Below are 25,974 nucleotides of genomic sequence, written 5' to 3'. Positions count from 1 at the left end.
CGCCAGTCACGCGGCGCTGCGCAAGGCCCCGCCCCTGCGCGGAGGGCGGGGAGGCGCTGAGGGGAGCGGCGGGAGCGCTCGGCCCCCTCACGCCGCGCCTATCTGTAACCCCTTCAAGGGCCAGTCAGGGTGGGAAAGACTTCTGAGATTATCGAGTCCATCCGCGAACGAACACCGCTATGGCACTGGGTGCAACGTCCAAGTCTTTTCTGAAACACCTCCAGAGACAGTGACTCCACCACCGCCTTGGGCAGCCCATTCCAATGTCCAGTCACCCTGGGAAGAAATTCCTCCTAATGCGCAACCTAAACTCCACTGGCTCAGCTTCAGACTGCGCCCCCTCGCCGTCGCTGGTTTCCTGGGCTGAGCCTGATCCCCACCCTGCCAGGGAGCTGTACAGAGCAATAGGTTGTCCCCTGAGCCTCGGCCAGGCTGAGCCCCTCAGCTGCTCACACCTGCGCTGCAGAGCCTTCCCCGGCTCCCCTCCCTTCTCTGCATCTCCAGCATCTCGATAATTTATTGGTGTAAGGCTGACTCCCACTCCGGCCTTTCCCTTGGTTCCGCAGGGCACGCCAGGGCAGAGCTCATTCGAGCTGATGGCCACCCCGCCCTCAGCTGCCTGAGATCTTCCAGAGAAATCCGAAAAGATTTCCACTCCCGCTAGCCAGGCCTGGCTCATCTTCACCTTCCTCTCCGCAGGGTCACCTGGCTGAAATGAAGGGACAGCTTGGAGCTGCTCTGCTGGAGCTCCAGCGAGTCAGTCCATCTCTTCACACCTCGGTGCACAATCTGAGACTGAGAGCATTAGAAATAAATCAGTGATGCACAGAGTGCAAAAGCTTAGGAAGAAAAAGGTGCTATTAACTTAATCTAACTCTTTAGTACATTATGATTATACTTATACTCATTGTTTAATTACTGGAGACAGACTTTTTAATGAGTTACAAAAATGTACAGTTTCACCTTGGCCATCTTTCCCTCCAGAATCTAATGCAGAAAAAAAAAATCTAAACGAGCTTTGGAAAAGAGAGCTCTCATTTTGGACTGAGCACCAGCAGTGGGAAAGCCAGTGCTAATAAAGCAATAATTGAGGAAATTGAGAGTGACAAAGAGCTTTAGAGATTATTTAAATCCATCCTTTGTAATAGCAGCACCAAACATCCATTGCCTTTATTAAACCTAACAAACAATTGAATACCCTCACCTTAGTGGTTGACATTTTATGTCTACAATTAGTCTCCAGCTTCCAGGCACGAGACATCAGAGAATAAAACAACGCTTTAGGAATGTTTAGCATCTCAGTTAAGACACTTCACAGGCACTAGCACAACCCAGCCCTGCGAGGCAAAACATGTGAGCAGAGAAAACTGCTGACCTTGTTACAGGCACAGTCTTTGCTCCTCTGCTCCCTTCTCCCGATGTTCAACTGCCAGCACGTCAGGGAAGGGCTGTCTGAGATCCTGCACGGGGTAGAAAACAATGTTACTTGGAGGCTTCTGCTGCTACTGACACGAGCATTTCATAAAATAAACACATCCCACTGCTTTTTCTGTCCTGCTGGGACTCTCAATACACTACGCCAGCTGCTCAAGATTCTGTAACAGATGCGTTGCCGTGAACTGCATCACAACAATTTATATAACCCAGACACGAGGGGACTAAACCTCCCTCCACAGCTACCCACTGGTCATAATTACCTGCTCCTGTGGATGTGCCCTCAGTGGCTCTCCTGCTAATTAAACAGCAGCTTGGGTCATCCATCAAAAGAACAGGATGAGTAGAGAAAGCGAGGCCATTAAAACAAGGCTTCAGCTGAAACAGGTGTGCACAAAGGTTTGCAAACAAGGCTGAGCCAGTGCACAGGAGCAGAGCTGTGTGTGAGGGTGAGGAGGTCAGCCTTCACTCCACGAGCACTCAGTGCCCCAAGGACACAGCTCCAGCTTAGCACTCACAGCATCTGGCAAACTGCTGGGGTACCAGCGAAAGGCTGCAGCAGGCTGTGATACTGCACCTCACTTGTGTGTGTCAGCACCTCAGCTACAGCCTTATTTATACTCACAAAACTTCTCCTTTCCCTTGGAAAGGCCTCAGGTCAGTGCAGATTTCAAAACAGTCCTGAAACAATGTGGATGTCAGCTACTTGTGACAAGCACATACGCCGTGCTGCTGCACAAATTGGAAGCAGAAGTGATCTTTGCCCTCATTATGCCTCTCTGCTGCTCTGCTGAGGCTGTAATGACAGAGACAGGACATGTACTGGCAGGTCTCAACTGGAATAAAAATTACTTTCTGGACCACGGGAGAGTTGCTGATATTGTGCCCCTTGTACCTCTCTGCTTCAGTACTGCCCTGGGAAAAAGGAAATGAGAGAGAAAAAAAGGACTCAGTAAATTAAAAACAGCTCTTTTGCTAATTACATGAATGTCCTCTTGGGAACACACCTGGCGACAGAGCCCCGAAACATTTGTTAATAAAAAAGAGCATGCCCAAGTACTCTGGACAGATGAAACAATGCCAGCAGCCCTGTGAGCACCAGCCTCCCAACTCTATAAAACTGGGAGATGGATTGTAACTGCAATGGGGAGCTGTGTTTGAATTTCCTATTATCATCATCTTTATGTCATTATCGTCCTTTCATATCACATAGGCAAGATTTAGGAAAGAAGTAAGACAATTGAAAGTATCTTTCTAGTTTAGCCTTTTCCTCTGTTCATATAATCTCCTGCTCTTCCCCCCACCCCCCTTTTTTCTTTCCAACCAACAATTCCTCTCTATTTTCAGCCAAATTATTTCTGAAAGGTACAACCAAAATCAGAGTTTCATATGGAAATATAAGGAAAACAACAGACTCATTTTTATGCCTCCAAAGAACTATCAAAGAAACCAGAAATCACTTCAGAATACCAGCACAGTTGGAAGCTGGCAATTTGTACCTTTAGAAGCCACTTTTGTCACTGCATGACAATATTCTGCTCCTTCTCAACAGTTTACTTTGAGGCTGTAGAGGGAGCTACCCTAAAGCCTTCCTAGATGTCTGCAGATGAGGATACTGGAGAGACAGCTGCTAGAAGAGGGTGTCCATCTGGAAAAGCAGCTTGTAATCAACTGGAAAACCACATCCAGCAGAGAAGCACCTCAACACAGCAGACTTATGAAGGAAACAGCTCCCAGTGAAACACCACTGCCTTCTCCTTTGCCAGTGGCTCAGAGCACTGAATTGCTGCCTCCCTAGGAGATGATTTATTAGTCACAACAGTTGTGTTATATTTTTATTGTCTTCACAGATAAATCAGGCCAGCAAGACATCTGTAGCCATACACACAAAATATTTATCAAAACAATTAACATTACAAATCTCCTTTTAAAATAATTTATTTCACCGATTTCTTTTTAAATGGTACTGTCTTACAACATACATTATTCAACAAAGATGTGCAGAACAGACTCTAAAATAAGAAACACTTAAATTAAGCAATTGTCTCCGATTAGAATTTCAATTTCACCCACATCCCAACTTGTAAATGTTTGCTGGAATACGCTTCTCTTGTAGGCTTGATTTTTGTGCTTACAAAAACAGCATCAAGTTTCCAGATGTTGAAGAGAACAAATTATTTGTAAGGTAAGTTTGCATTCAGTTCAACATACAAGGCAACCAAATGATTCTGTCATTAACGCTAGCATCATGTATATTTTAGTTCACTGCACTAACATTTAAACTAAAACTTCAAACCACGTAATCTTTTAAGTGACTAACATTTAAAAGGCAAGCAGTAATATCCTGAAAGCTTACAAAAGACAGGGGCACACAGCTAAGACGGGGGCTCACTCGGCAAAGGCTGCGGGTGTGTGTATGGCTGCTTTTTTTTGTAGGACGCCCACCTGCAGACGGGACAGCAGTGCCGCCCGCCCGCCAGCCACTTCATGATGCAATTCTGGTGGAACACGTGGCCGCAGGGCAAGCCCATCAGCAGGCAGCCCTGTGCAAAATTTTCTAGACACACCACACATTCCGTACAGTGCAACATGTCGGGGGGCCAGGCTGACCAGTCTGGCTCCAGGTCACCCGCGGAGCCGTACGAGCTGCAGGACCTGGCTCTGCGTTCACATGGCTCGTGGTGACAATAGTGACTGGCACACGGACAGGCATCAACACCTCCTTCACTGCACCTGTGACACGTGCCCAGCTCATCGTCCTCCGAGACCTCTCTGTTCTCACTGTCAGAGTCACTTTCGCTGTCTGGAAAGGTTTCCAGCGTTTCCTCGTCAGAATGGGCGCTGAGGCATTGAAACCTCCACATGGGTAAGTTTTTAATATAATCAGTTGGTATCAGAGGGTGAAGCCAGAGATCGGGGAAGGCCAACCGCTCCAAGAACAAATCTGGGTCTTCATCCCAATCTGAGTCAAAAGGGAAGTGTTGAAAAGAAGCAATGGGATGAAACAGGTAGCTGGTGTACCAGTCCCACAGGCTCGACAGCCACTCCAGGTTATTGGCATTTACTTCATCCGTGTTGTTATTGCGCCTTCGCTTCTTCTCAAAGTAATCAATTAGTAAACCATGGCCAAGGTACGTGCTGAGGAACAGGGCTGGATGAGAAGAGTAGAACATCCAGTCTGCCCTCACCCAAGAAGCCAAAGTAGTTGTGTTTGAGTACCTGAAGAGTTTTAAACTGTACTCATAAAAGCTGTCTAAGTAGGGCAGTTGCAAAAAACCTAACACTGGTAGCCAGGAAATAATTAATAGTGAATTATACGTCCCTAAAGTGCTTATAAGAACCACAAAACGCTTTATAGTGGCGCCTTGTGTAATAAACAGGTCCATCCAAGCCATCAGATTAACCAAAACTAAACTTAAGACAAATAAATCGTTAACTTCTGGTTGCAACGAGCGCAAAAAGGAATCCATGGCACGTAGTGATATAAATTCACCAGTGTTATTTCCATACCTGTAAATCCCCTCAGGAGTCCTCAGTATGTACGATGGTGTCTTGTAGATACCAATTTCTGCCATGTAACTTTTATTGTCCCAGTTTTCCACGTTGACAAAAATAAACTCTACTCTTCCAGTAAACTTTACACTTAGTGCAGAGAAGAACGCCGGAGGCTGGTCGAGGTTGGCAAACAGGTATATTTTCACCCGGTACTGGTCACTTTTGTTCCATTCTTCTTTCAAATGCTCAGAGTTGTAGATGGTTTTGATCCGAGAGGCAGCGTGGGCTGTGATCCATTTGAAGATGTGCTCTACTTCAATCCTGCGCCCGCTGTATTCCTTAAGCATGACTTTTCCCTTGGAGGTGCTGGTTTGTGGAACCGACATAATGAGGGTGGATTTCAGCCAACCCCTCCTCTTGCAGTATCTACAAAGAAAACAGTAGGTTAAATTCCAGTTTCATAACCCCAGGACTGAGTCCTTACATTTCTATTCTAAGCCCAAAAATGAGACATGCTGAGCACCTGGGAACCCTTATACTATAATAGCAGGAAGTAAGGGTACCCAATATTCTCTGCCAAAGCATATTTATTCTTACAATATCTTTATACCTTACAGGAATATTGCAAAGAGATATGCATCCACAAAACAGGAAGAGGAATAGTGTTAATTTTCACAGGTCATTAAAGTAAACAAGGCCATGCAGTCATTGATGCTTTGTAATTGGATTTGAGTAATACACAAGCTGACTCTTTGCTTTAAAGCTTTAGTATTAAAAGCTACTTTTCCTTGGCCTTCCAGGCAAGAAGAAAACCACTCCAGTGCAACTCAATATCCCACAGCTTCCATCCTGGTTTTGCCAGACAGCTGTGGGGTGAAGTTGAGCAGACACTGGTCGGTTTGCAGTTGCTTTGATGAAGCTGACAAGTGTCCACTTCCTACTGGGACCATTTTGTCACGATGCAGACAGGCTAAGGGGTGAGGTGAGAGAGCTGGCCACAAAACCAGTGGAGCAGGAAGCACACACATGGTGCTGGATGATTTGGGCTAAAAAAATACCCACGCTGTCTGGCAGGCAGATAGGATGAACCCCAAATCCATAACTAAAAGAAGAGGCTCTTCATGGCTGAACCCCGAGTCATGGTCCAGAGCACAGTAAGTCTCACAAGATCCCTTCTCTCTGCATCTTTCCTACCAATATCACTCCACCCAATTATCTAGTCCTCCTTTAAGGAAATATCTGGCAAGCTTCAACAATCAAACTATGACAGAGCCAACAGGCCTGCAATGTCTGAGAACCCTGCACACCGGGACCACCAGCCTCATTCCCAGCCATCTTACCCAGCTCCTCTCTGTGGTTTTGCACTGTCAATGTATTCAGACAATTACAACTCCCCTTCCCAGGAATCTGAATGCAGCATTTTTAGAAAGAGCCATAAGATATTACCCTACTAATACAGGTATCCTGATTACTGCAAGTAGTATTCTTCTGAATTTCAGCTGCAACTTGATGAAAACTATTCACAAGGGTTTACTCGTTAAAACATTTCTTGTATTAAAAAAAATGAATTGATTTAAAACATGGTATTTGATCAGAACATTAAGGCTACTTAGGAGATATGCAAAGAGAAACACTGCCAAATTTTTAAGATGTTCAAACACAAGATTATTTTGCATAAGCACTACAAAGCCTAAGTATTTCCTCTTATGATTAACACTGAGATTTCTGCAAACATCTAGGACTTAAGCTGCATAAGATGTGCATATCCATACGTGCCACTGGAATTCTAGACAAAGTCTCCTGTCATGTAAAGCAAACGCCTCCAACAAAATGCTTAAAAAAACCCTCTTTTTACAGCAGCAGAGAATTATTAATAGCTTCTTTGGCTCTGCTCTTCTTCCTGGTTAGAAATCATATGCAAACACAGTGACTCTAGCACAGCACACTGTGTGTTGTCCAAGGGTGTGTGCCAGTTTATATATAAACATACATTTGTCAGGGAACAGGATTTGTCAGTAATTCTGAGAGGCAGCCTCTGTATGCAAGGTTCATGCTAACCTGTGCTTTCCCCTTCCAGATGGTGATATAACGACTCTAAAACTGATCTATTCAGCTTTGTCCTAAGCAAGCACAGTTCCTTTCCCTGAATGCCTAAACTGGAAGGCCAAACTCTTCTGTTCATTCCTCTCCACTGCTGTATTATGCTCTCCACAGTCTAATCATGCATTTCCCACACGACACTTTAGGAAGCTGCAGAGCTGATAAATAATGTAATGGAGCATTCTGAGCAGACTTTAGGAGAGATAAAAACATGAATAAAGCCACCTTCTGTCACAGTTACTTTTACAACACAGCAAGCCCTGCTGCTAGAACACAGCTGAGCCTTAAGATACTCTTGGGATTTAGATAATCCTTTAAGGATATACCTGGGGTCACTGGAGCAGTTGAAAGTGCCAGTACGTATGCCAAATCTTGAGACTTTCTTCACCATTTTCTCCCAGTGGACTTTACCCACCAGTGGGCTTCTGTCGTTTGCTATGACCTAATGCCAAAAGGAAATTCTAGTTTAGTATCACAGTCAGTTTGGTTCCTGAAATAAAGAGCAAGTTTCAAGAAAACACCGTGCCAGTCACGCTTGACAGTCCTTCCCCTTCTTTTAGGACATGAAGTATGAATGTACAACTGGGAGTCATGGTAAATGTCTTTGGAGAGTGAAGCACTAAGACAGAAATGTGGTTCTGCAGAGAGAAAGAAGTGCATCATCATGATACATACATGTTAACTACCACTGATTTTAGTATCTTAACAAAAATGTTGGTAAAATAACAAAACTAACATTAACCAGTTCATAGTGGGGGAGAAAGGAGAGGGGTGCAGCAGGTTCCTCTTCTTTGCAATTAAAAAAACCACCATAGTTTTATTACAATTCTCCTTCAGAACTTACAACATAGCAGAGACGCCTTGTCTCAGAGCAAGCAGAATGAGTGGGAATGCATGTACCTGGTACCAGATTAAACTGCCAACAGCCACTCCTGAGCAGTGGAAAATATGATTGAACTCCCAGATAATGCCTAAGGATCTTTGCCTTTGACTCACTCTGCAACTTGATGTGACTGTTCCACCAACTCCAGTGTCCCATCTGCCATTTCAGGACCATCACTTGCTGTGATATATCCCAAGGTTTAATTTCTTCTAACCCAGTACATTAAAGCTGTACTTCAGATTACCTCACTGTAAGCTTCTACTGACACAGATTACAAAGAAGCAGCATTCATCCTCTGACTTGTAACTGTACAGGAAGGGGTAAAAAAAACCCACAAGGAGAAGAAAACTCTGCCTGCCGCCAGCTGACAGGTAATTTTGAATGACATGACTGATCATGCACTATTCCACGAGCCATCACATTTTCTATTTTAGAAACAACTCACATGCTTCTGCAGGCTTACTGGCAGCCACTTAAAATATATTTTTAAATTAAATGTTGAAACTTCCATTTGTTAGATATTTGTTTACCCACCATTAAACTTATCCCAATCGTTTTCTGACTTAATAACCTCAAATGTCAGCTTGCCCCTGGAAGTTGGGCTGTCACCATGATTAACAGTTCTCTGAGGACATGCTGAGATTCAACCTAGAAAGCGTGTCCAGCCTTTGAGACTCATAAATGTTATCTGCTTTGTGGTAAGTAGCAGCTTCTCAGAATCTTAAAATAGAAAAATTCACCAAGCAGAATGTTCTACATAGGGAAACAAACTGAAGTCACAGATTACATTCCTATTCCACTAAGCCCAAAACATTTAAATAACACTGGAGGTGAAAATCTAGGTAAGAAACCTTCAAGTTATTCTTAAAACACACACATCATATAGAAAAGCATTTTTGATTAGATAAATGCAGCCATCATGCACTGAGACAACCAGCTGGGAAATCTACTGTATTACTGAATTACATCACCCAATGTGACTGAAGCTATGGGTATCTTAAATTTCTTCATTTCATGCACTTCAATCAAGGGAGACCAAATTCCTAAAGCCGTATAATATCCTTAAAATATCCTCAGAGCTACTATGGCATGATAAGTGCATCCAACGTGGCAAGGAACCACTATGTTTTATTAGTAAGCACAGAAGTAAAACTTTGGTGACTGGAATACTCTTTGGTACAACTACTCAGAGATTGGCTTCTTCTAAAACTCTGTGTGCATGTCGTGAAACAGCGATGAGAGAATGTTAATGTGTGCAGGAGGACAGATCCTGCTCACTGTTTCTTCTGCCTGGCACCACAACATTCACTTTAAGTGTCAAGACAAAAATTTGTTGCAAATACAGTCACTGTTTTATTTTACTGTCACCTGCCTATACTGGTGGGATTTTCAACATCAGCTAAATTCATTTCCTATGAAAAAGTCTTTCCTCCTGGAGAAAGTTATTTATACAGAAGAACAATGACCTAAGTAGCAGTCTGTATTTTGTAACCACACAGAGGAACTGCTATGGTTTTGCACACTGAAGCTTCATAAAATATTTTGGGCTCGTGCTTTTTTATGTCATTATGGAAAAAAAGTCCAAATAAACATGTCCATTGCAGCTGCTCCTTGCAGACAACACCCACTTAAAGCACTGGGAGTTCACCATGCCAAGGCAAGGCTTTGTATTTTGGAAAGCAGTCACCACCTCTGTGCATGAGGGAGTCCAAGAAAATACTGCAGGTTAAGCAATCAAAATGTACTTCAGTTTAAATTAAAAATAACCTGCAAACACTTGTAACAGATTTTATTTTAAAAGTGTGAATTTTGATAAGTTAAGAAATTTAGCTTAAAAACCTGTGACTGAGGAGACTGGGAATTTGAATGTGGAAGAGGCCTGGAAGTTCTTCAAGCCCATGGTGTTAAAGCTATCAGGATTTTATATTTCAAGTAAGAAAAAAAAAGGTTGCCAAGTCCTGCACTTCTTCCTAGCAATCACTTCCAAAGAGAGGTTAGAAATAGTTTGACAATCTACAAGGATTCAAATAAAGGTCAAAAGGAAGAGCTATCAAAGAAAGATATGCATGGGAAAAAAAAGAAAAAAAAAAAAAAAGGAAAAATGAGCTATTCAAGTTAGGCCATACAAAGACTATTACAAGTTGTACCAAAAGGTTTTTCAGTCATATGAATAAGAATAGAAGAGGGGGAGAAGCAGCAGGATCACCAAACAATGAAGATAGGAGAGAAATGTAAGATAATTTTCTTTTTATAGTTAAATTAATACCATGACTCAGTTTTCAGTGAAGGGGAGAGGTGGCTGGCCATGGACCAGTTAGCAAATTTATGGGCAGAAACTACATCACCTGAAGGTGAAAGCAGAACTCAAATAACTTAATGCACTTAAATCAGAGCCAGCAGGATATCTCCATCCCAGAATTGTAGCACAAGCACACAGGATCACAGGTGAACCTGTGAAAATTTCTTGCAAACCCCAGTCAAACCAATTCACATTTTGACAGGACAGAAACAAGTTTGTAGCTATATTTAAGAGCAAATGAAAAAAAAAATCCCACCAGTTTGATTTCAATAGGATGCAAAATGGTAAGAGCAAATGAAAAAAAAAATCCCACCAGTTTGATTTCAATAGGATGCAAAACGGTAGAAGAAGTTTTAGAGGTGCAGAGACAGTTGCAGGTCTTCCACCTCTTTCCAGCATGCAACTACTAAAGATGTACCATTCCTGATTGAGAGAAACTTTCCCTGAAGGAAAAGAACTGAGTTTCAAAAGAAAAAGGGAGTGTAGTACCCTGTTTGGCAGTGCATCATGTATTATGCCACATGTAAAAATTACATGAGAGCTACAGACAGGCTTTTATAGTGAGTGAAAAAGAAAGTTAGTTTTAAAATGAGCAAGAAATTGGCTACAGCAAAAAGACATCAAAATGCCAGAAAGGTGCTAACAGACTTCTTAATAGATTTACCTTAGAGCTCAGTTCAGCATATATTCCCATTAATGCCCTTCCTGTGGGAACTTAAAGTCTCCCAAAGCCATTTGTAGAAGACATAAAACTGGGAAGCACATCTATGTGGGAAAGAGGATTACAAGGCCACGCAGGAAGAGCTGCACAAATCTTGTAATGCAGAGTGTCACACATGAAATTGAATTCAGTAATGAACAGGACACTTGGGGAGTTCATCAGTTAGAAACTGCAATGGAGGAAACGCTTGGGGCTATCAGCTGCTCCACAAGAAAACACCAGCCATCAATATGAACTGGCTGCAAAACAAGCAAAGCCCAGGGTATATCAAACCTGACAAAACAAACTGGTTGATTGACCTCACTTACTGGGAGGAGTGTGGTTGACATCAGGACTCTGTGAAACTAAAGGGCAACGCCAATTTATGCCCAATAGGAACAAATTAGCCCTGAGCACACCCAAGCCAGAAGTCAGACACACATTTCCAAGAAGAAAACAGTCAATAGGAGTATTTGAACAACTTACAGCGTAAGAGACAGCAAAATATTTTCTAAACATATATTCTACAGTCTAGCAGAAAGCTGAACTAGCTCATCAGAAAGGTCCCTTTCAATCATACACTCTATTTAATGGTACAGAAATAAAGCCCAAGCTCATGGGAGAAGGTATCTTTTAGGAGATCAGCTAACACAGATGGGAAACAAACACCACGTCTGGAGAAGCACAAACCCTCTCAGCTTTGCTTACTATTAGCTATGTTCACAATCTGTGACATATCACATGTCAGAGTGACAAGTAAGACAATGAGGGTAACTCAATTAATCCATTAATCATCTTAATGGGCTAAGGGAGTCCTACAGGACCACAGCAACCCTGCTATTTAACAAGTTCACACCACAGAATGGATCTGCTCCCTAACCCACACCCAACCAAGGCTGACTGCAGGGGCTGAATTACCATCTCTGTAAATGCTGAGAATCTGATTATTTCAAAAGACAGTTGAATAGGGAGCTTTTGCTCCCTATTGGAAGAGTTCTCATCACACTGAATTACACAGAATTACCCCCAAACAGTTCAATCAAGAAGGTAATTAGAAAAATAGAGTTGTTTTGATCTAGATATTAAAGTAGTTATAGTTATGACATTAAAGAACAGACTTTAAGAGCAAATATCCAAGAGCAAGAAAGATACACTTGGAAAAAGAAAACTAAGTCAGCAAGGCACTTTGCCTCTCTTGCCTAATCCAAGCCCAAAATGTATTGGGCAGGTGCATCAATATTGCAATAGCTACTTTAAAACCATCATGGATCCAGCTGCTCCTTAATTTCCAAGTACCATTATGCATTTTAAAATATTATTTTATGAAACATAGATTCTTAAAATACAAGTAAAAATACGACTGAAACTGAAGAAGCTTGAGGAAGCACAGCTGATGTTAGAGTTTGCTGTAGCAATGCAATATGCAAAGACAGACTCTTTTTCTGCTACCCCGAAGTACTTGAGCATGACATGGTAACGACCTCACTTGAGCATTATCCTGTTTTCCGTGCATTTAAATCAGATTTTGTTCAATTTCTACCAGACAGGTACACAGAGATCTCAAAGCAGGTCACAGGAACAAGATTTGTTCTCAGGAAGTTTTGAAGCTCGCTCACAACTAAAAGTGTTCAAATATCACAAGGCATGACAATGAGTCAGAGAGGGGTAAAAGCAGAACAAACACCTCATGTGCTCCAGCTCTCATTATTTGAACCAATTCTAGCTGGGACAGCAAGTGTCAGGCACCTGCTCACACCAACAGCACACAATTTCAAATACACAGTAATAGTCACGACTTGGTTTTACAGCTCAGCCACAAAGACAATGACTCCAAGTGCTCCTCAGCTCTGGGCACTAGGGCACTGTGACACACTTTGCATCATCAGGAAGAACAAAACCCATTAAGTAATGTGGGAACTCAGCACATCACTCTGGATGTCCAGAACTACCAAGACAACCCTTGGGGGACTCGGAAGTCCTGGAATGTTGCCAAAAGTGTCTGGTGGCTTGACTTTGACCCTTCTAAAGAAGTGTCACCTGAGTGTGAGGAGATGAGAGAATTTCAAGTTTGAATGGTGAGGGGATGATATTCACTGGGTGAAACATAGATTTTAATGCACTGTACAGGGGGGTTTTGAGTGTTGTACAGGGGGGTTGGAATCCTGTACATGGGAGTCAGGAGTCCCCAGATGGAGAGATTTGGGCGTGCCCTGTCCTTTTTCTTTCTTCTCCCTGGCATCCATGTTCAGGATGATGTTGGCATGTGTGGATTGGTTCATGGTGAAGGTACACTTGTTAACAAGGGTGAAAAGTATTGAAAATAGAAGGTAAATATCTAATGCATAGTTTTCACTATAAAAGACACAGCCGCCCCGTGGGTGGGAGAGAGTGCTTTTGGCTGCCTTGCTGATCAGACCTCGGCAAGAAATAAAACTTTGTAGATAAGAAATAATAAACACAACCAAAGACCGAAAACTCCAGAGTCCAGACTCCTTCAAAGCGCGGCCTGCCCAGAACCACCTTTTCCTGTGCTGGGGCAGAGACGAGTGACAGCCGACCCCGACAAAGTAAGAGACACCATTCCCTGCTGCACACTCACACATCCAGGTGGTTCTCTCATGAGCAGTCAGTCTCACCCAGCCTCAGAAAGTCACTCTCCACATAAAGAATACAGGCATTTGAATTGGAAAAAGCCTGTGTAGTTTTGCCAAAGACAAAACTGATTTCTGACTCATTTAATGAACTGATAAGGTTGTATGAACATGAGAAATGTCTGTCTGGTTCAGTGGTATCCACTCTGAGACACCCATGAACTCCTGCACAGTGCCTGCAGAGAGTAAATGAGCAGAGGAAACTCAATATTACTGTAAAGATTCCATGCATGACCTGGAAGATTTTTAGGGGTCCACAAAGACAAAAAGGTTGAAAAACTCTAGTCATAGAAGCCTTTTTCATCAACAGCTATGCTGCAAACTCTGCTTCTATATTTAAAACACAGTAAAAATACAATTAATTATAAATTGACTGGTAATTTACTTATTAGAAGCTTGGAAAAAAGCTCACTCATTCCAGATAATGTCAGTAAGTTTCTACATGAATGTCTACACTTCTATTAATTCTGAGACATCTCACTTTCTGTTTATTATTTGACAATGTGTTAATGGAACTGAATTTCCACTTAGACTCTTTCCTAAGAATTCACAACTCATTCAGAATCCACCCATATGGACTGCAGATATCTGGAGACTTTTTGCCTTTCTTTTCTGAGAAAGAGACTGTGAGAAATCACATCCAAACAAGCAAGGACTACATCCATCACAGCAGGCAAAAATTAACCACCTCAAAATTACATGCAGTTTCTCCAGGGAGGTGAGGTGACCTATGCACTGATCTGGACAGTCAGTTATGCTGTCAGTTAAGTCAGAGATTGAGAATAAATGAGCTTCTGCAATGAGTTAACACAGACACACAGGCACTACAAGGACTATTACATTCCAGCTGATGGTATTCTGCACCCTTGACTGGATATGAAGCCTCTCAAGGAGAAAACTGAAACTTAAAATCAGGTATCCTGTGGTAAATGATCCTGAAGGGCTATTGGAAAAGACACAAATACTGAATGATGTATTTTGAAAGAACTGAGTGTTTCTGTCTTGTTTCTCTTCAGCAAGAAGAGCTGATCACCTGGCAAAATTCAGAATGCAAATAAATATGAAAATCACTCATCCTACATGCAAGCAAAAAGAAGAACAAACAAACCATCACCACCAAAATGCTACAGGCACATCCCTTGTCCTGTGACTACACCACTTGAACTAGAAACGGAGATGCAGAATAGACTGCAGAATTTTATAACCATAATAATGGCCTTTGCAGCTCTACCAGACACAACCAAAATGTCTGTCCTTGTACTTCAATGCCAAGAAGAAAGTTTCCTTTATTTCTCTCTGCCACTATGTTATAGTAGAGACTTTTAAAATAAATATATAAATTCATTTAGATTTTAACTTCAACCAGCGAGGATTTTTTCTGTAAGTAATTTTCAAAAGCCATAACAACTACAATACTGTTGGATGTGACAGGCTTCTAGAGACTAACCAGAGCCTGGAAAAGTAAGAACATTACATATAATTCCCCTAACCAACAAGAGAAGCAGCTCCAGAAACTAAAAGTCACCCTCCTTGCCAGCCAAAGAAGTGCACAACAGCAGCTGGCAAGCAAGAAGAACAGCATAAAAGGAAAGGTGATGAGATCATGAGCTAATAGGAGAAAGAACATGCTGCTGTCTGTGGCTCTGTGGAAGTGCCATACAGGAGCTGTGAACAGCTACACTGGTAAACAAATTACCACTGGACCAGGATGCTTTGCATGTGGATTTCCAGAAAATAAAGAAACAAAGCCACAAAACACTGATTTCTTGTGTACTGACTTTGACTTTCTTGAAGGAACTCATCTTGCTGACTCTAAATTATAAACTCACACCTCAATTTTTGTCAAACATATCAAGAAATAGTAATTGTTTCCTCTATTTTCCTTTGATTCTCTGCAGACAGTGATGGCTATCACACTCCCAGCCTGTGCCACATCAGAAATTTAATCTACATGCACTGGAAAATAAAAATAATCTTCAAGTCTCAGTCCTCTCATACACCATCACAAAGTGTTCAAACCAACTCAATGGTGCCAGCTGAGGCAGAACTGCTCCTCTCCCTCTGCTCCTTTCCAGCAGCCCCCAGAGAACAGGGATTCAGGGCTCAGGATCTCCAGATCCTTTTCAGTATCCTTTCTGCTTCCCAGCCAGCAGCAACAGAGCAGAACCTCTGACCCGATGGCTATCACACTCCCAGCCTGTGCCACATCAGAAATTTAATCTACATGCACTGGAAAATAAAAATAATCTTCAAGTCTCAGTCCTCTCATACACCATCACAAAGTGTTCAAACCAACTCAATGGTGCCAGCTGAGGCAGAACTGCTCCTCTCCCTCTGCTCCTTTCCAGCAGCCCCCAGAGAACAGGGATTCAGGGCTCAGGATCTCCAGATCCTTTTCAGTATCCTTTCTGCTTCCCAGCCAGCAGCAACAGAGCAGGGGAACCTCTGACCTTGCCCACTGTCACCAAACCCACCCACGAGGCATCCTCGCTCCCCTGCACGAGCATCGAGCTGGTTAATTAGCTGGAAAGTTTCCACAGGATTCCTAACAGCAAAGGAGGATGGGCAAGGGAGGGGATCAAGAGTTAGAACTAGGAAATGATGCTAAAAACCAGCTCTGCAGGGAGGAGGTCTAAGAAAAGTGTGGGAAAACCTGTGAAAGGACATGAAAAATCCAGCACAGGAGTTACCCAGACAGGAGTTGTGGTGGAGAATGGAACAAATGAAAACTCTAAGTGGTGAAAACTCAAAAAGCAAGAATGAAAAATAGAAATTCAACATCTCTTGTGGTTTTTATTGTAGAGAAACAGACAAATAGTGCTCAGCAAGTAAATTATTCTGTAAATTCCACTAATTTTCTTTTTCCACAGCTATTGTGACCAACTGAATAGCTGTGCAAGTATTCCCAGAATGATGACAACATTCATCACACTGGAGATATCAAAACACAGCCTATCTGACCCGCCATTAGGATGCTAGTGGAAAATACATTACAAGTGAAATTCTGCAAGCAAGAGACAACAGAGAACTATCATATTTCACCCTTTTAAGCTGCACAGGGAGGAGGGAAGGTTTTTCACAGCATATTCGTGCTTGTATTTGTCAGCTAGCTTGGGGGCATGTAAACTGCCTTTCAACACTCTCTCTCTGCTCGAAGAATACCCTCCTGTATGATTTAAACCTCAAACTTGCATTCAATGAACTCCAAATATATCTTTCCACATAAATGCAATTCTGAGTCTGAAGGTAATCTGTCCTCTTGTCTATTTTGGGATGAGATCTGATGTGATGATAGTGCAGGTCTAATAAATAGATTATGAAGATTTAATGACTTCCTATTAAATAGAAAACATGAAGTGAGACCAGACAAACCAAGTAGGAGCTGTCAACAGAACCATTAATTGTCTGGTGGAGAATTCACCTGATGTGGTTGTTGGGAGGAAACTTATGCCTTAAAAAAAAACCCTCTTATCTACAGAAAAGTTGACACAGAAGAAAAAAAATTCTACATTTTGGTCTAGGTTACTTATGTTCTCAGGAATGATGATTAATTGTTTCAGAATCCTATTGGAAAAAGTCTGTCTTTATTTTCCTAAATGATCTCTTGTTCTCATGCAGCCCTTGGAAAACAGACTGTAAAACTGCTGGGCACAAAAGGCTTGGGAGAAAGTTAACTTCAAGCCACTGGAATATGTTGCAGAAGCAGCCTGCTAGCCTGGGAAGTTGGCAGACTGAGATCCTTCCTGCCTTTGTGGAGAGCCAGCAGAGATTGTACAAGTGCTCTAAGCCCCTTAGACAAGCAGAAACTCAAACTGGGTGGGTCTGAGCATGTAATGCAACCAAAAGGAAGAGCAGCACCAGGAGCCTGTGCCAGCTGGGAGGATCTGTACTAATGCACCTACTTCACACACTACAAGGCTCTCACAAACCCAGGGCCAAGGACTTGCATACTCTGTGTACTTCAGTGTGTGCTGCTCTGCTTGTTTTCTGGTTCTAAAATGCAAACCAAAGAATAACAAGCTTTTTTTTTTTTTTCTTGCTGTCTGTATAGGAACTCTGGCACTTCCAGCCTTTCTTTTTATTTCTCTATTCCTCATCTCCTGGATGAAGTTTATCTTTGTCACCATTTCCCTGTTACACATTTTTACAACTAGTTAACTACCCTCATAAACTCCTCCTTTGAAACACATTTTGGGTGTGATCAATATATATTAAAACAAAAGGTCAAATTTATATACCTGTACCAGCCAGATCCCATCTTTTGTGTCTTCTACAAGCTCATAGAAGTGCATTTCACCACTGAAGTTTGTACTGGAAACCGATTCAGAGGCCTCTTCCTCCTTGAGAGCTGAATAAAGCTCTCCTTCCATGAGGTCTCCTGAAAAAGAGACAATTGGAGAAATTCAATTAAAACGTCACTGGGGAAAGATTACTTCATGAATTCTAGTAACAGTTTAACTGACTATATTTGCATGGTTGCTCAGAGAACCTTTTCAGTACAAAGGTAGCTAAACCTTAAGTTGTTACTAGAATTTTATCTCTGGTGATGTGACTGTGACCAATCTGACTTCAGTCAGGCCACAGAGGATACAAATGCTCTGCTTCTGATTACACAGATGCACCACACATGCACGAGCACACAAAGGAATAAAAGAACATCTTCTAAGGCTCAGTCTCTGCAAATAACAACATTCAATGGCTCAGAGCAGTTTTAGTCAATACATCTTTGCTTTCTTTTCACAGGATTGCGATTTTGCAGTAAGCAATTTCTTAACACTGATAATTCAAACAGACTTTCAGAATTTCAATCATTAATTCTGGACCAAAATGCAGTGTTTGTGATCCTGCTGCTAGTAAAAATCTCAGACAGAATAATTTAGCTGCTGGCTTTTGTTGGTACAGTTGGGAAAAGTTCCCATGAACTCCAAATGCAGCAACATAAAGAGCTCACGGTAAAATCATCTGATTATGTTCCTTCGTAATCTCATTTCCTTCTCGTGTTTTGTTTCACAATCATTACAAACACTGTTAATGACAACCTGCATTCTAGTAACTAATCTACTAAGCTTTTAGAAATGAAGTCTTGTCCAAAGCCAGTTTCCTTAAATATATAAAAATAAGTGCAACAGCTGAAACCCTTTAGGGGTTTGTGAAAATATTCATAAAATTTAGAGGGGAAAAAAAAAACCAAAACGCAATCACAGAAAAATGCTGCAAAGCCTGTTGGTATGAGAAGTGTTTCCATGACATTTGAAGAAGTTGGTTAATACAGTTTGTTTTGAGTTAAACACTTCCCTGCAACATATGCAACCCAAACATCATGACATCATGAAAGTACCTGACAGCCAAGGAGTGAAAGTGATTGGAAACAAAAGTGAAAGTGCCTAATGCTTTTTGCCGTTGGAGCAGCAAAGCCAATAAACAACATAAAAACATAAATAAACAATGAACAGTAACAGCAAATTAGATTTAAATGCCCAGGATTAATATCAATTATTTAAAGCAGCATTTTTAAGGTTATATGGCAGGCACTACATCCATACCAATCCTTCTCCCTCTCTGTCCAGACATTAGAGACCCTCACTGCCTGTCCAGACTGCTGGGATTTCTCTCTCTCCTGGGTCACCAGCCCTTCCATCATTGATTTAAAAGCAACTACTCACATTTTCCTGCTTGGCTGGCACTACAGCTATTACATCAGCCCCATCTCCCAGTCCCTGGGGCCAGCTCCCTCCGACTGCTCCAGGCAGCATCCTTACTGTCAGGACACTTCTGCCATTCTTACATCTCCACTGCTCTTCATCAGCCTCGAGAAGTCCATCTCCTGGTCCTCCTTACTTCTGAAATGCTCTCTGCCTTTTTCTGAGGCTTTTTTTGTATGCTAGTTCTGCTCCCCTTGTATAAAACCATCTCAAGCCTGGGTACCCATCCCTTGTGCTCCTCAGCTATGAAATCATCGCTTTCCTTGGGGCCCATCTTGATAACCGTACCTGTAACAAACCCAGCGAACGGCTGGGAACACACGGGAACGAGCTGGCCCCGGCTGTAAAGAGCAGCCGACTGCAGCTATTTGGAATCTCTCCTCGTTTTTCACGGCAGACGACATTGGGTCGCATCTGTGCCACCCGCACTGACCCGACCGCCCGCAGCGGAACTCCCGGGGAAGGGCCGGGAAGGGCCGGGAATGGCCGGGAAGGGAAGGGAAGGGCCGCTGCTGGTGCCCCGTCCAGCGCAGGCCTTTCCCTCGGCGCAGCCCCTCGGGCTCACAGCGCCACCGGGCTCTGACCGTCACCCCCCGAGGGTGCCACCCGCACTGACCCGACCGCCCGCAGCGGAACTCCCGGGGAAGGGGAGGGAAGGGCCGGGAATGGCCGGGAATGGCCGGGAAGGGAAGGGCCGCTGCTGGTGCCCCGTCCAGCGCAGGCCTTTCACTCGGCGCAGCCCCTCGGGCTCACAACGCCGCCGGGCTCTGACCGTCACCCCCCGAGCTCCCCGGGCTCCCTCCATGGACCCCTTGCTGGGGGGAGCCAGCTCGCTCCCCGAACCCGCCCTGCCAGGGCAAGCAGCGCCCGCGTCTCCATCCAAGGGCGGCCGGAGCCCAGGCGGGGGTGGCCGGGCACCGACCTCCGTCCGTCCCCCGGGGTCACGGGGGAGCTCGGCGTACCTGACTTCTCCACCAGCTCCCGCACATCCTTCTTCTCGGGCAGCCCCGAGTGCCCCAGCCCGCGGCACTCCAGGATGGTCCGCAGCTTCCTGAAGCTCAGCGCCACCGGGTCCACCAGCTGCGTGGCGAGGAAGCCGCTCTCGTACCACGCCACGGCCTCGAACACCCGGGCCAGCACGAAGAGCGCCAGGAAGTAGAGCAGCAAACAGCACAGCTTCACCCACATCTTCCCGGGAGCGCCGAGCCGGAGGCCGGCCTGGGGAGGGAGGGAGGGGAGCGGGGGCTGTCAGGGGAGCGGGGCCGCGGCCCCCCCGCCTCCCGCCCGCCGCCGCTGCCGCTGTCCCCGCCCCGGCGGAGCCGCGGAGACATAACAGTGACGTGAGCAGCCGGCACCGCCCCCTGCCCCTTTTTCCCCTTTTCCCCCTTCCCCTTTTCCCCTTCCCCTTCTCCTTCCCCTTCCCCCCCGCCGTGATTCAGCACTGCGGCCCGACCCCGCACCACCGGGCTCCGGGGGCGGCCGCGTCCCTGTCCCCGGCTGCAACTTTGGACCCTGCGGCTGCGCTGGCTGCGAGAAAAATAATATATAAATACCTCGGCTATCGGGGAGGGAGAGGGCAGGATCCGACTCGGCCGACGCTTTTCATTAAAAGAAAAATATTTACAGAGCCAGAAGTGGGGGCCGATATTTGCAGGGCCGATCTGTTCGGGCAGTTTTAGGGCAGCTGAGCGGACAGAGTTTATTTGGATTCGGGCTGCCGGGTGTAGGGATGATCCCTCCGCGCCTCATGCCCGCACGCCAGCCCCGCTCCCAGCCCTTGGCTGGCGCGAAAGCAAATTCCACAGCGGGATCCATCTGCGCGGCTCGGAGCTCGAGCTCTGCGGCTTTGCCTCAAGCTGGGAGCCTGTGCCAAAGCGACAGCCAAAGGCGAGCGTGGGCTGCACCCCGACTTCGGACAAGGCTTTGAGGTGGGTCTGTGCTCACGTTGGAAGCATTTTGGAGCGCAGCATGGATCCCCGCTGAACTGGGTCCTTGAAGAACCGTGCCAGGCTGTACAAGAAGTGTTGGCCTGCTACAAAAACCTACTAAAATCAAGCTACTGCGTTGAGATGAAGGCTCTCCTCTGAAAGAAACTCAACAGTGCTTCTGTATATTCAGTTATTTTAAGAAGCCATAATTTGCATGAAAATTGGCAGCTCGTACAGATGAGCACAAAAATAGCACAGCTTAAATTTAAAAACACTGAGAACCCCCAGAGCGTACATGCTGTAATTCTGTACTATCCATTTTCAAAAAGGCACACTAATATTGATCTGGAAAAAAGCATTTAAATCACTGTACTCCTCAGAGCCTTTAAAACACATTTAAAGGTTTCTCAGTGTGTTGATATGATTTTAAAAGGAAAAAACTCAACAATCCAGGTTCAGCTCATTCTGTGACATGGCCAATATAGCTTCTTCCAGAAGAAAATTCATGACAGTGTTCTTCAGTAATGGGCTCCTTTTGGTTCTTGAAAGTGGAAGAGTGGAGGGATTGCAGATGTAGACACTCATAAAGCTCTTAGGGGTAAATGTTGTACCCTTCCACTGGGAGTCATATACAACTTTGTTCTTCAACATTTTTATCTGGAAAAGATAAAAGTGGACTGCGGACCTTGTATCTGCTGGTGCTACTCTGTTGAACACACTGGGATTTCAGCAGCTCCGCTGGGGACAGAAGGTCCCAGAGGCACAGCCCGGTGGAGGGGCCCAGAGCCAGGTGCTGCTCTGTCCTTCCCAGCCACCGCAGCCTGGCCAGGGCCCATCTCCCTAATGAGCAGGTGGCAAAGCATCAGGAAGATGAATCCTTTGCCCTTGGCAAAAGCCAAGGGAGTGGCTTTGTCCCTGCAGGTGGTGGAGCCAGGGGACCGTCAATAAAACACACATTTCCCATCACCTGTCAGAGGCCTCAGGCAGGCTCTGCAGTGCCCCAGGAACAGGGTTCTTTTCCAGAAGCTTTGGGAAGACCCCGTTTCTTTTGTCACACATACAAGAAGTTTTCTTGTATTTCTCCACCTTTTGTTTCAAGTGAGTGTGAAGTAACTCCCACCCTTGTGAAGTGACGGGTGGGAGTTTGAAGAAGGACTTTGTATATTTAACTTTAGCTAGAAAACATTGTTGGGTTGTGGTGGGTTTTTTTATTTGGTTTGTTGTGGGTTTTGTTTGATTTGGTTTCTTTGTTTTACATGAGCACCTCAGACCCTACTCCAGTAGTTTCCTTTGCTTCTCCCCTGTAATTTCTTCGGGGTGCCCTGGCTTCCCCGGCAGGAAGGCACCTCACAACAATTACTGTCTACGCTCACAGCTGAACTATTTGCAACACCAACTGCTGGGGAGGCTGTCACCAGCGTGTCATTTCCGAGTGCTCATGGGCTGAGCTAAATGAGGCCCCTGCAGAGACAAAGCCAATCATCTGCCAGAACTCAAAGCCCTGGAGTCGTTTCAGGAAAGTACGAATGCTATTTCGAGCCAATACTCAAAACCCCCTAAAACAACCCAAAACAAAGCAGCTGCCAGCACTGAAGCACCCGGATGAGGTGCAAGAACTGCAGTGAGGAGTTAACCAAGGTCTGGCAGAGCAAACCTAAATGGATCCAGTGCCTCCCCAGGCTCTCTGGTCCTTTCTTCCCTCCCCACCTCTGCATCCCTGATGCACTAAGCTGACCCCAGCAGAAAATGTTCCATTTCCTAGATGTAGCTGTCATTTGGTTTCCAGTTGCAGCTCAGAATGTCTTTGACGTGTCACCTGCAAAGAATCTTTCAGGGAGTTTTAATTATCTGGAAAATCTAAATATCTTAAGAGTGAATTGAAATTCATTGGGGCTGAACACAAAGATGACACACGCTGGCATTTTTAAAGACCCCAGGGTTAACACTACTTAATTAACATCATTAAACAGTCATCAGTCAGTCAGTCCTATGCTCACAGAGCAAATATTACAAGTGTGAAGAGAATGGAGAATATAAATTCCACCTTTAAACAAAAGCTCAAAGCAAGAATCTGCTTTTAAATAATTTTGGCAGCAAAAAAAATTTGCTATAATTTAGGAGCTAATGAGCTGAAATCCTGAGAACTGGGACAGCCACCTTTCCTTGTCAGACATCCACACCTGCAGTCTTTTTATCTGCTGCCCCTTGGTAAATGGCAAGGATTCCCTCTCCTCCCCCATCCTCTCCTACAGGCAGTTGCTGACTGTGCAGCCTGGGAATACAGACAATAATCCACTTTCCAGACTTCTGGGGGGAACATAGGAAAAGTATTGTCATTTTGAAATCAGTAAAACAAAGGATTAACCATAAAACAGAGGATTATAAGTCTTAATTAAATCCTGTACCATGTTAACATCACACCATTTTTTAATGAGTTTATCAAGATAACAGTTCAGCAAACTAACTAACAACCTGAAAGACAGTTTTCCCAAAAGCCAACTCTGCAAATACCATTTACTTTGATGACAGGAACTGGACCTTGATGATCTTGTGGGTCTCTTGCAACTCAGGATATTCTACAATTCTGTGAATTTCTGGGGACTCACTAACACAGCTCTGCTTCTTTATCAACATGGGTGCATCTCAACATATTTTAGGTGTGATAGGAAACTCTGCCTCCTTGTAATTGATATTAAATAAATAACAGAAGCTTCTATGAGGGTCGCAAAGCAAGACTGCAGCAGCCCCGACATTACTGTGGTGTAGGCAGAGGAATTTTGAATCGGATGTTTCCTGCTTTGTAGGAGTGGCCAAGGGGAAGCAGATTTAGCAGAGGTGTGGCTCTGTAACACAGTGACCACTCCTGACAGCTCGGCTGAAGCCCTGGCTGTTTAACCTGGAACCCTGGCGTGGCTCGGCTTGGGAGGGACCTTAAAGAGCATCCAGCTCCAGCCCTGCCACTGGGGTGAGGCAGTCCCGGCGGTGATTCACGCAGGAATTCGGGTGGATTGGAGGCTCTGGAGCCCGGCCCCTCGCTCAGGGACAGCTGTGACACCCAGGCAGGTGATCAGGGCTTTCTGCAGCCACAGCAGGAGCCGATGGTCACCCCCTGCTTCAAATAAAGCCACTTTTTTCCTAGGCAGTTTGCATTTTCTCTTTCTGTACCAGTGAAAAACTATTTGTTGCACCCTTGGAGAAGACCAGCTCTGTTTAATTTCCAAAATAAATAAATAACTAATGAGTCCTTGCTTGAGTGTGCTGAGATGGTCAAGGAGCCCACAGCAGTGAAGATCTTCACAAATTAAACCCCTGTGTTGATGACCTAAGAAACCAGAAGACAGTGCTTATGTTTAAGCATAATTTGTGACTAAATGAAGAGCAAAAACATAGAAAAGCCTGAGTTTGGGCCAAAATGCGACCAATTACTGACACTGCACATCACACAAGTCCTGTGTTCTTGTGACAACACTGAACTCTTGATTTTCCTGTCCTGCCCAGCACTGTGGACTCAGATGAAGCAACACTACCCCAGGCTCAGACCAAACACTGCTTTTCCAGTTAACTTTGTCCAAATTTATCAGGAGCTTTGTTTGTACTGTGCTACACAAAAGAGAGTCCTGTGTGTCCTGGGCTACGGCCTCCAAACACCAAAACTCACAGAGCCATCATCACAAAATCCCACAATGGTTTGGGTTGGAAGAGAACTTGAAGACCATTCAGTCCCAAGTCCCTGCCGTGTGCAGGGACACTTTTCACTAGCCCAGAGCCCCATCCAGCCTGGCCTGGAACACTTCCAGGGATGGGGCATCCACAGCTTCCCTGGGCAGCCTGTGCCAGGGCCTCCCCACCGCCACAGTTAAGAATTTTTTCCCAATATTCAATCTAAACCTTCTTTCTCTTTGTAGCCATTCCCCTTTATCCTTGTCACTACATGCCCTTGTCAAGTCTTGCCCCATTTTTTCTGTAGGTTCCCTTCAGCTACTGGAAGGCCACAGCTGGGCCGGCTGGGGGAGAACCCCCTGGGCCGCGGGTACCACCGGGGGTCACCCAGCGGTGACACCACACCCACCCCACGGCCCCAAACCGCTCCCCGGCCCGAGGGACCAAGACCCGGAGGGACCAGGATCTTGAGAGGCCAGGATCCGATGGGGCCAGGATCCCGAGGGGACAGGATCCGGAGAGACGAGGATTCCCAGGGGCTGGGATCCAGAGGGGCTGGGATCCCGAGAGGCCAGGATCCAGAGAGACCAAGATCCAGAGGGACCAGGATCCCGAGAGGCCAAGATCCCGAGGGACCAGGATCCTGAAAGACCGGGATCCCGAGAGACCAAGATCCGGAGGGACCAGGATCCTGAGGGACCAGGATCCCGAGGGACCAGGACCCGGAGGGGCCGTCCCGACCCCCGAGGCCTCCCGGGCCCGGCGCCCCTCAGGCCTCGGCGTCGCCATGGCAACAGCGCCCCTCAGGCCCCCGCGCTGAGCTGCCCATCTCCCTGCCTGATCCGCAGCACCCCCGCGATACCCGTTCCCCAGCTTGACCCCTACGCGCCACCTGACCGGGAATCTCTTCCCGATCCCACCGGGAACACCGGAATAAACGACCCGCCCCCCCCCCCCCCCCCCCCCCCCGCCGGCGGCGCGCCGGAGCTGCCCGCCGCGCCGCCTGACCGAAAAATCCCCGCTCCGCCCCGCATTGCGCCAAGGCCCCTCTGTGAGGCGTCCGCGGCGCTGCCTGCGCGGAAGTGCGGCGGCCCGGGGCGACGGTGCCGCGCGGGAGCGGGG

At 45.3% G+C, this 25,974-nt stretch overlaps 1 protein-coding gene across 5 annotated transcripts; it reads right to left on the bottom strand.

Annotated features, from left to right (window-relative positions):
* Positions 1-6: 6 nt before the first annotated feature.
* Positions 7-21,617, bottom strand: RNF103 (ring finger protein 103). Of its 5 annotated transcripts, XM_039723990.1 has the most exons (7): positions 20,227-20,632; positions 17,801-17,940; positions 7,356-7,471; positions 4,945-5,355; positions 2,060-2,230; positions 1,376-1,460; positions 7-795 (listed from the first exon to the last, which is right to left on the bottom strand). In XM_039723990.1, exons 1-5 carry the CDS (start codon positions 20,450-20,452, stop codon positions 2,137-2,139), a joined length of 987 nt encoding a protein of 328 aa, XP_039579924.1. In that variant the 5' UTR covers positions 20,453-20,632; the 3' UTR covers positions 7-795; positions 1,376-1,460; positions 2,060-2,136. The 5 variants fall into 5 exon arrangements, with proteins under 5 accessions (XP_039579924.1, XP_039579925.1, XP_039579922.1 ...); XM_039723991.1 differs by lacking the exons at positions 7-795; positions 1,376-1,460 and having other exon boundaries at positions 2,216-2,349; positions 20,227-20,630; XM_039723988.1 differs by lacking the exons at positions 7-795; positions 1,376-1,460; positions 2,060-2,230 and adding an exon at positions 20,818-21,577 and having other exon boundaries at positions 3,355-5,355; positions 20,227-20,482.
* Positions 21,618-25,974: the final 4,357 nt, after the last annotated feature.

The sequence above is a fragment of the Passer montanus genome, unplaced genomic scaffold (assembly GCF_014805655.1).
Source record: "Passer montanus isolate IOZ18808 unplaced genomic scaffold, ASM1480565v1 scaffold51, whole genome shotgun sequence".
NCBI lineage: Eukaryota > Metazoa > Chordata > Aves > Passeriformes > Passeridae > Passer > Passer montanus.
The sequence above is the reverse complement of the archived record's forward strand: the minus strand, read 5'-3'. Positions and strand labels throughout refer to the sequence as shown.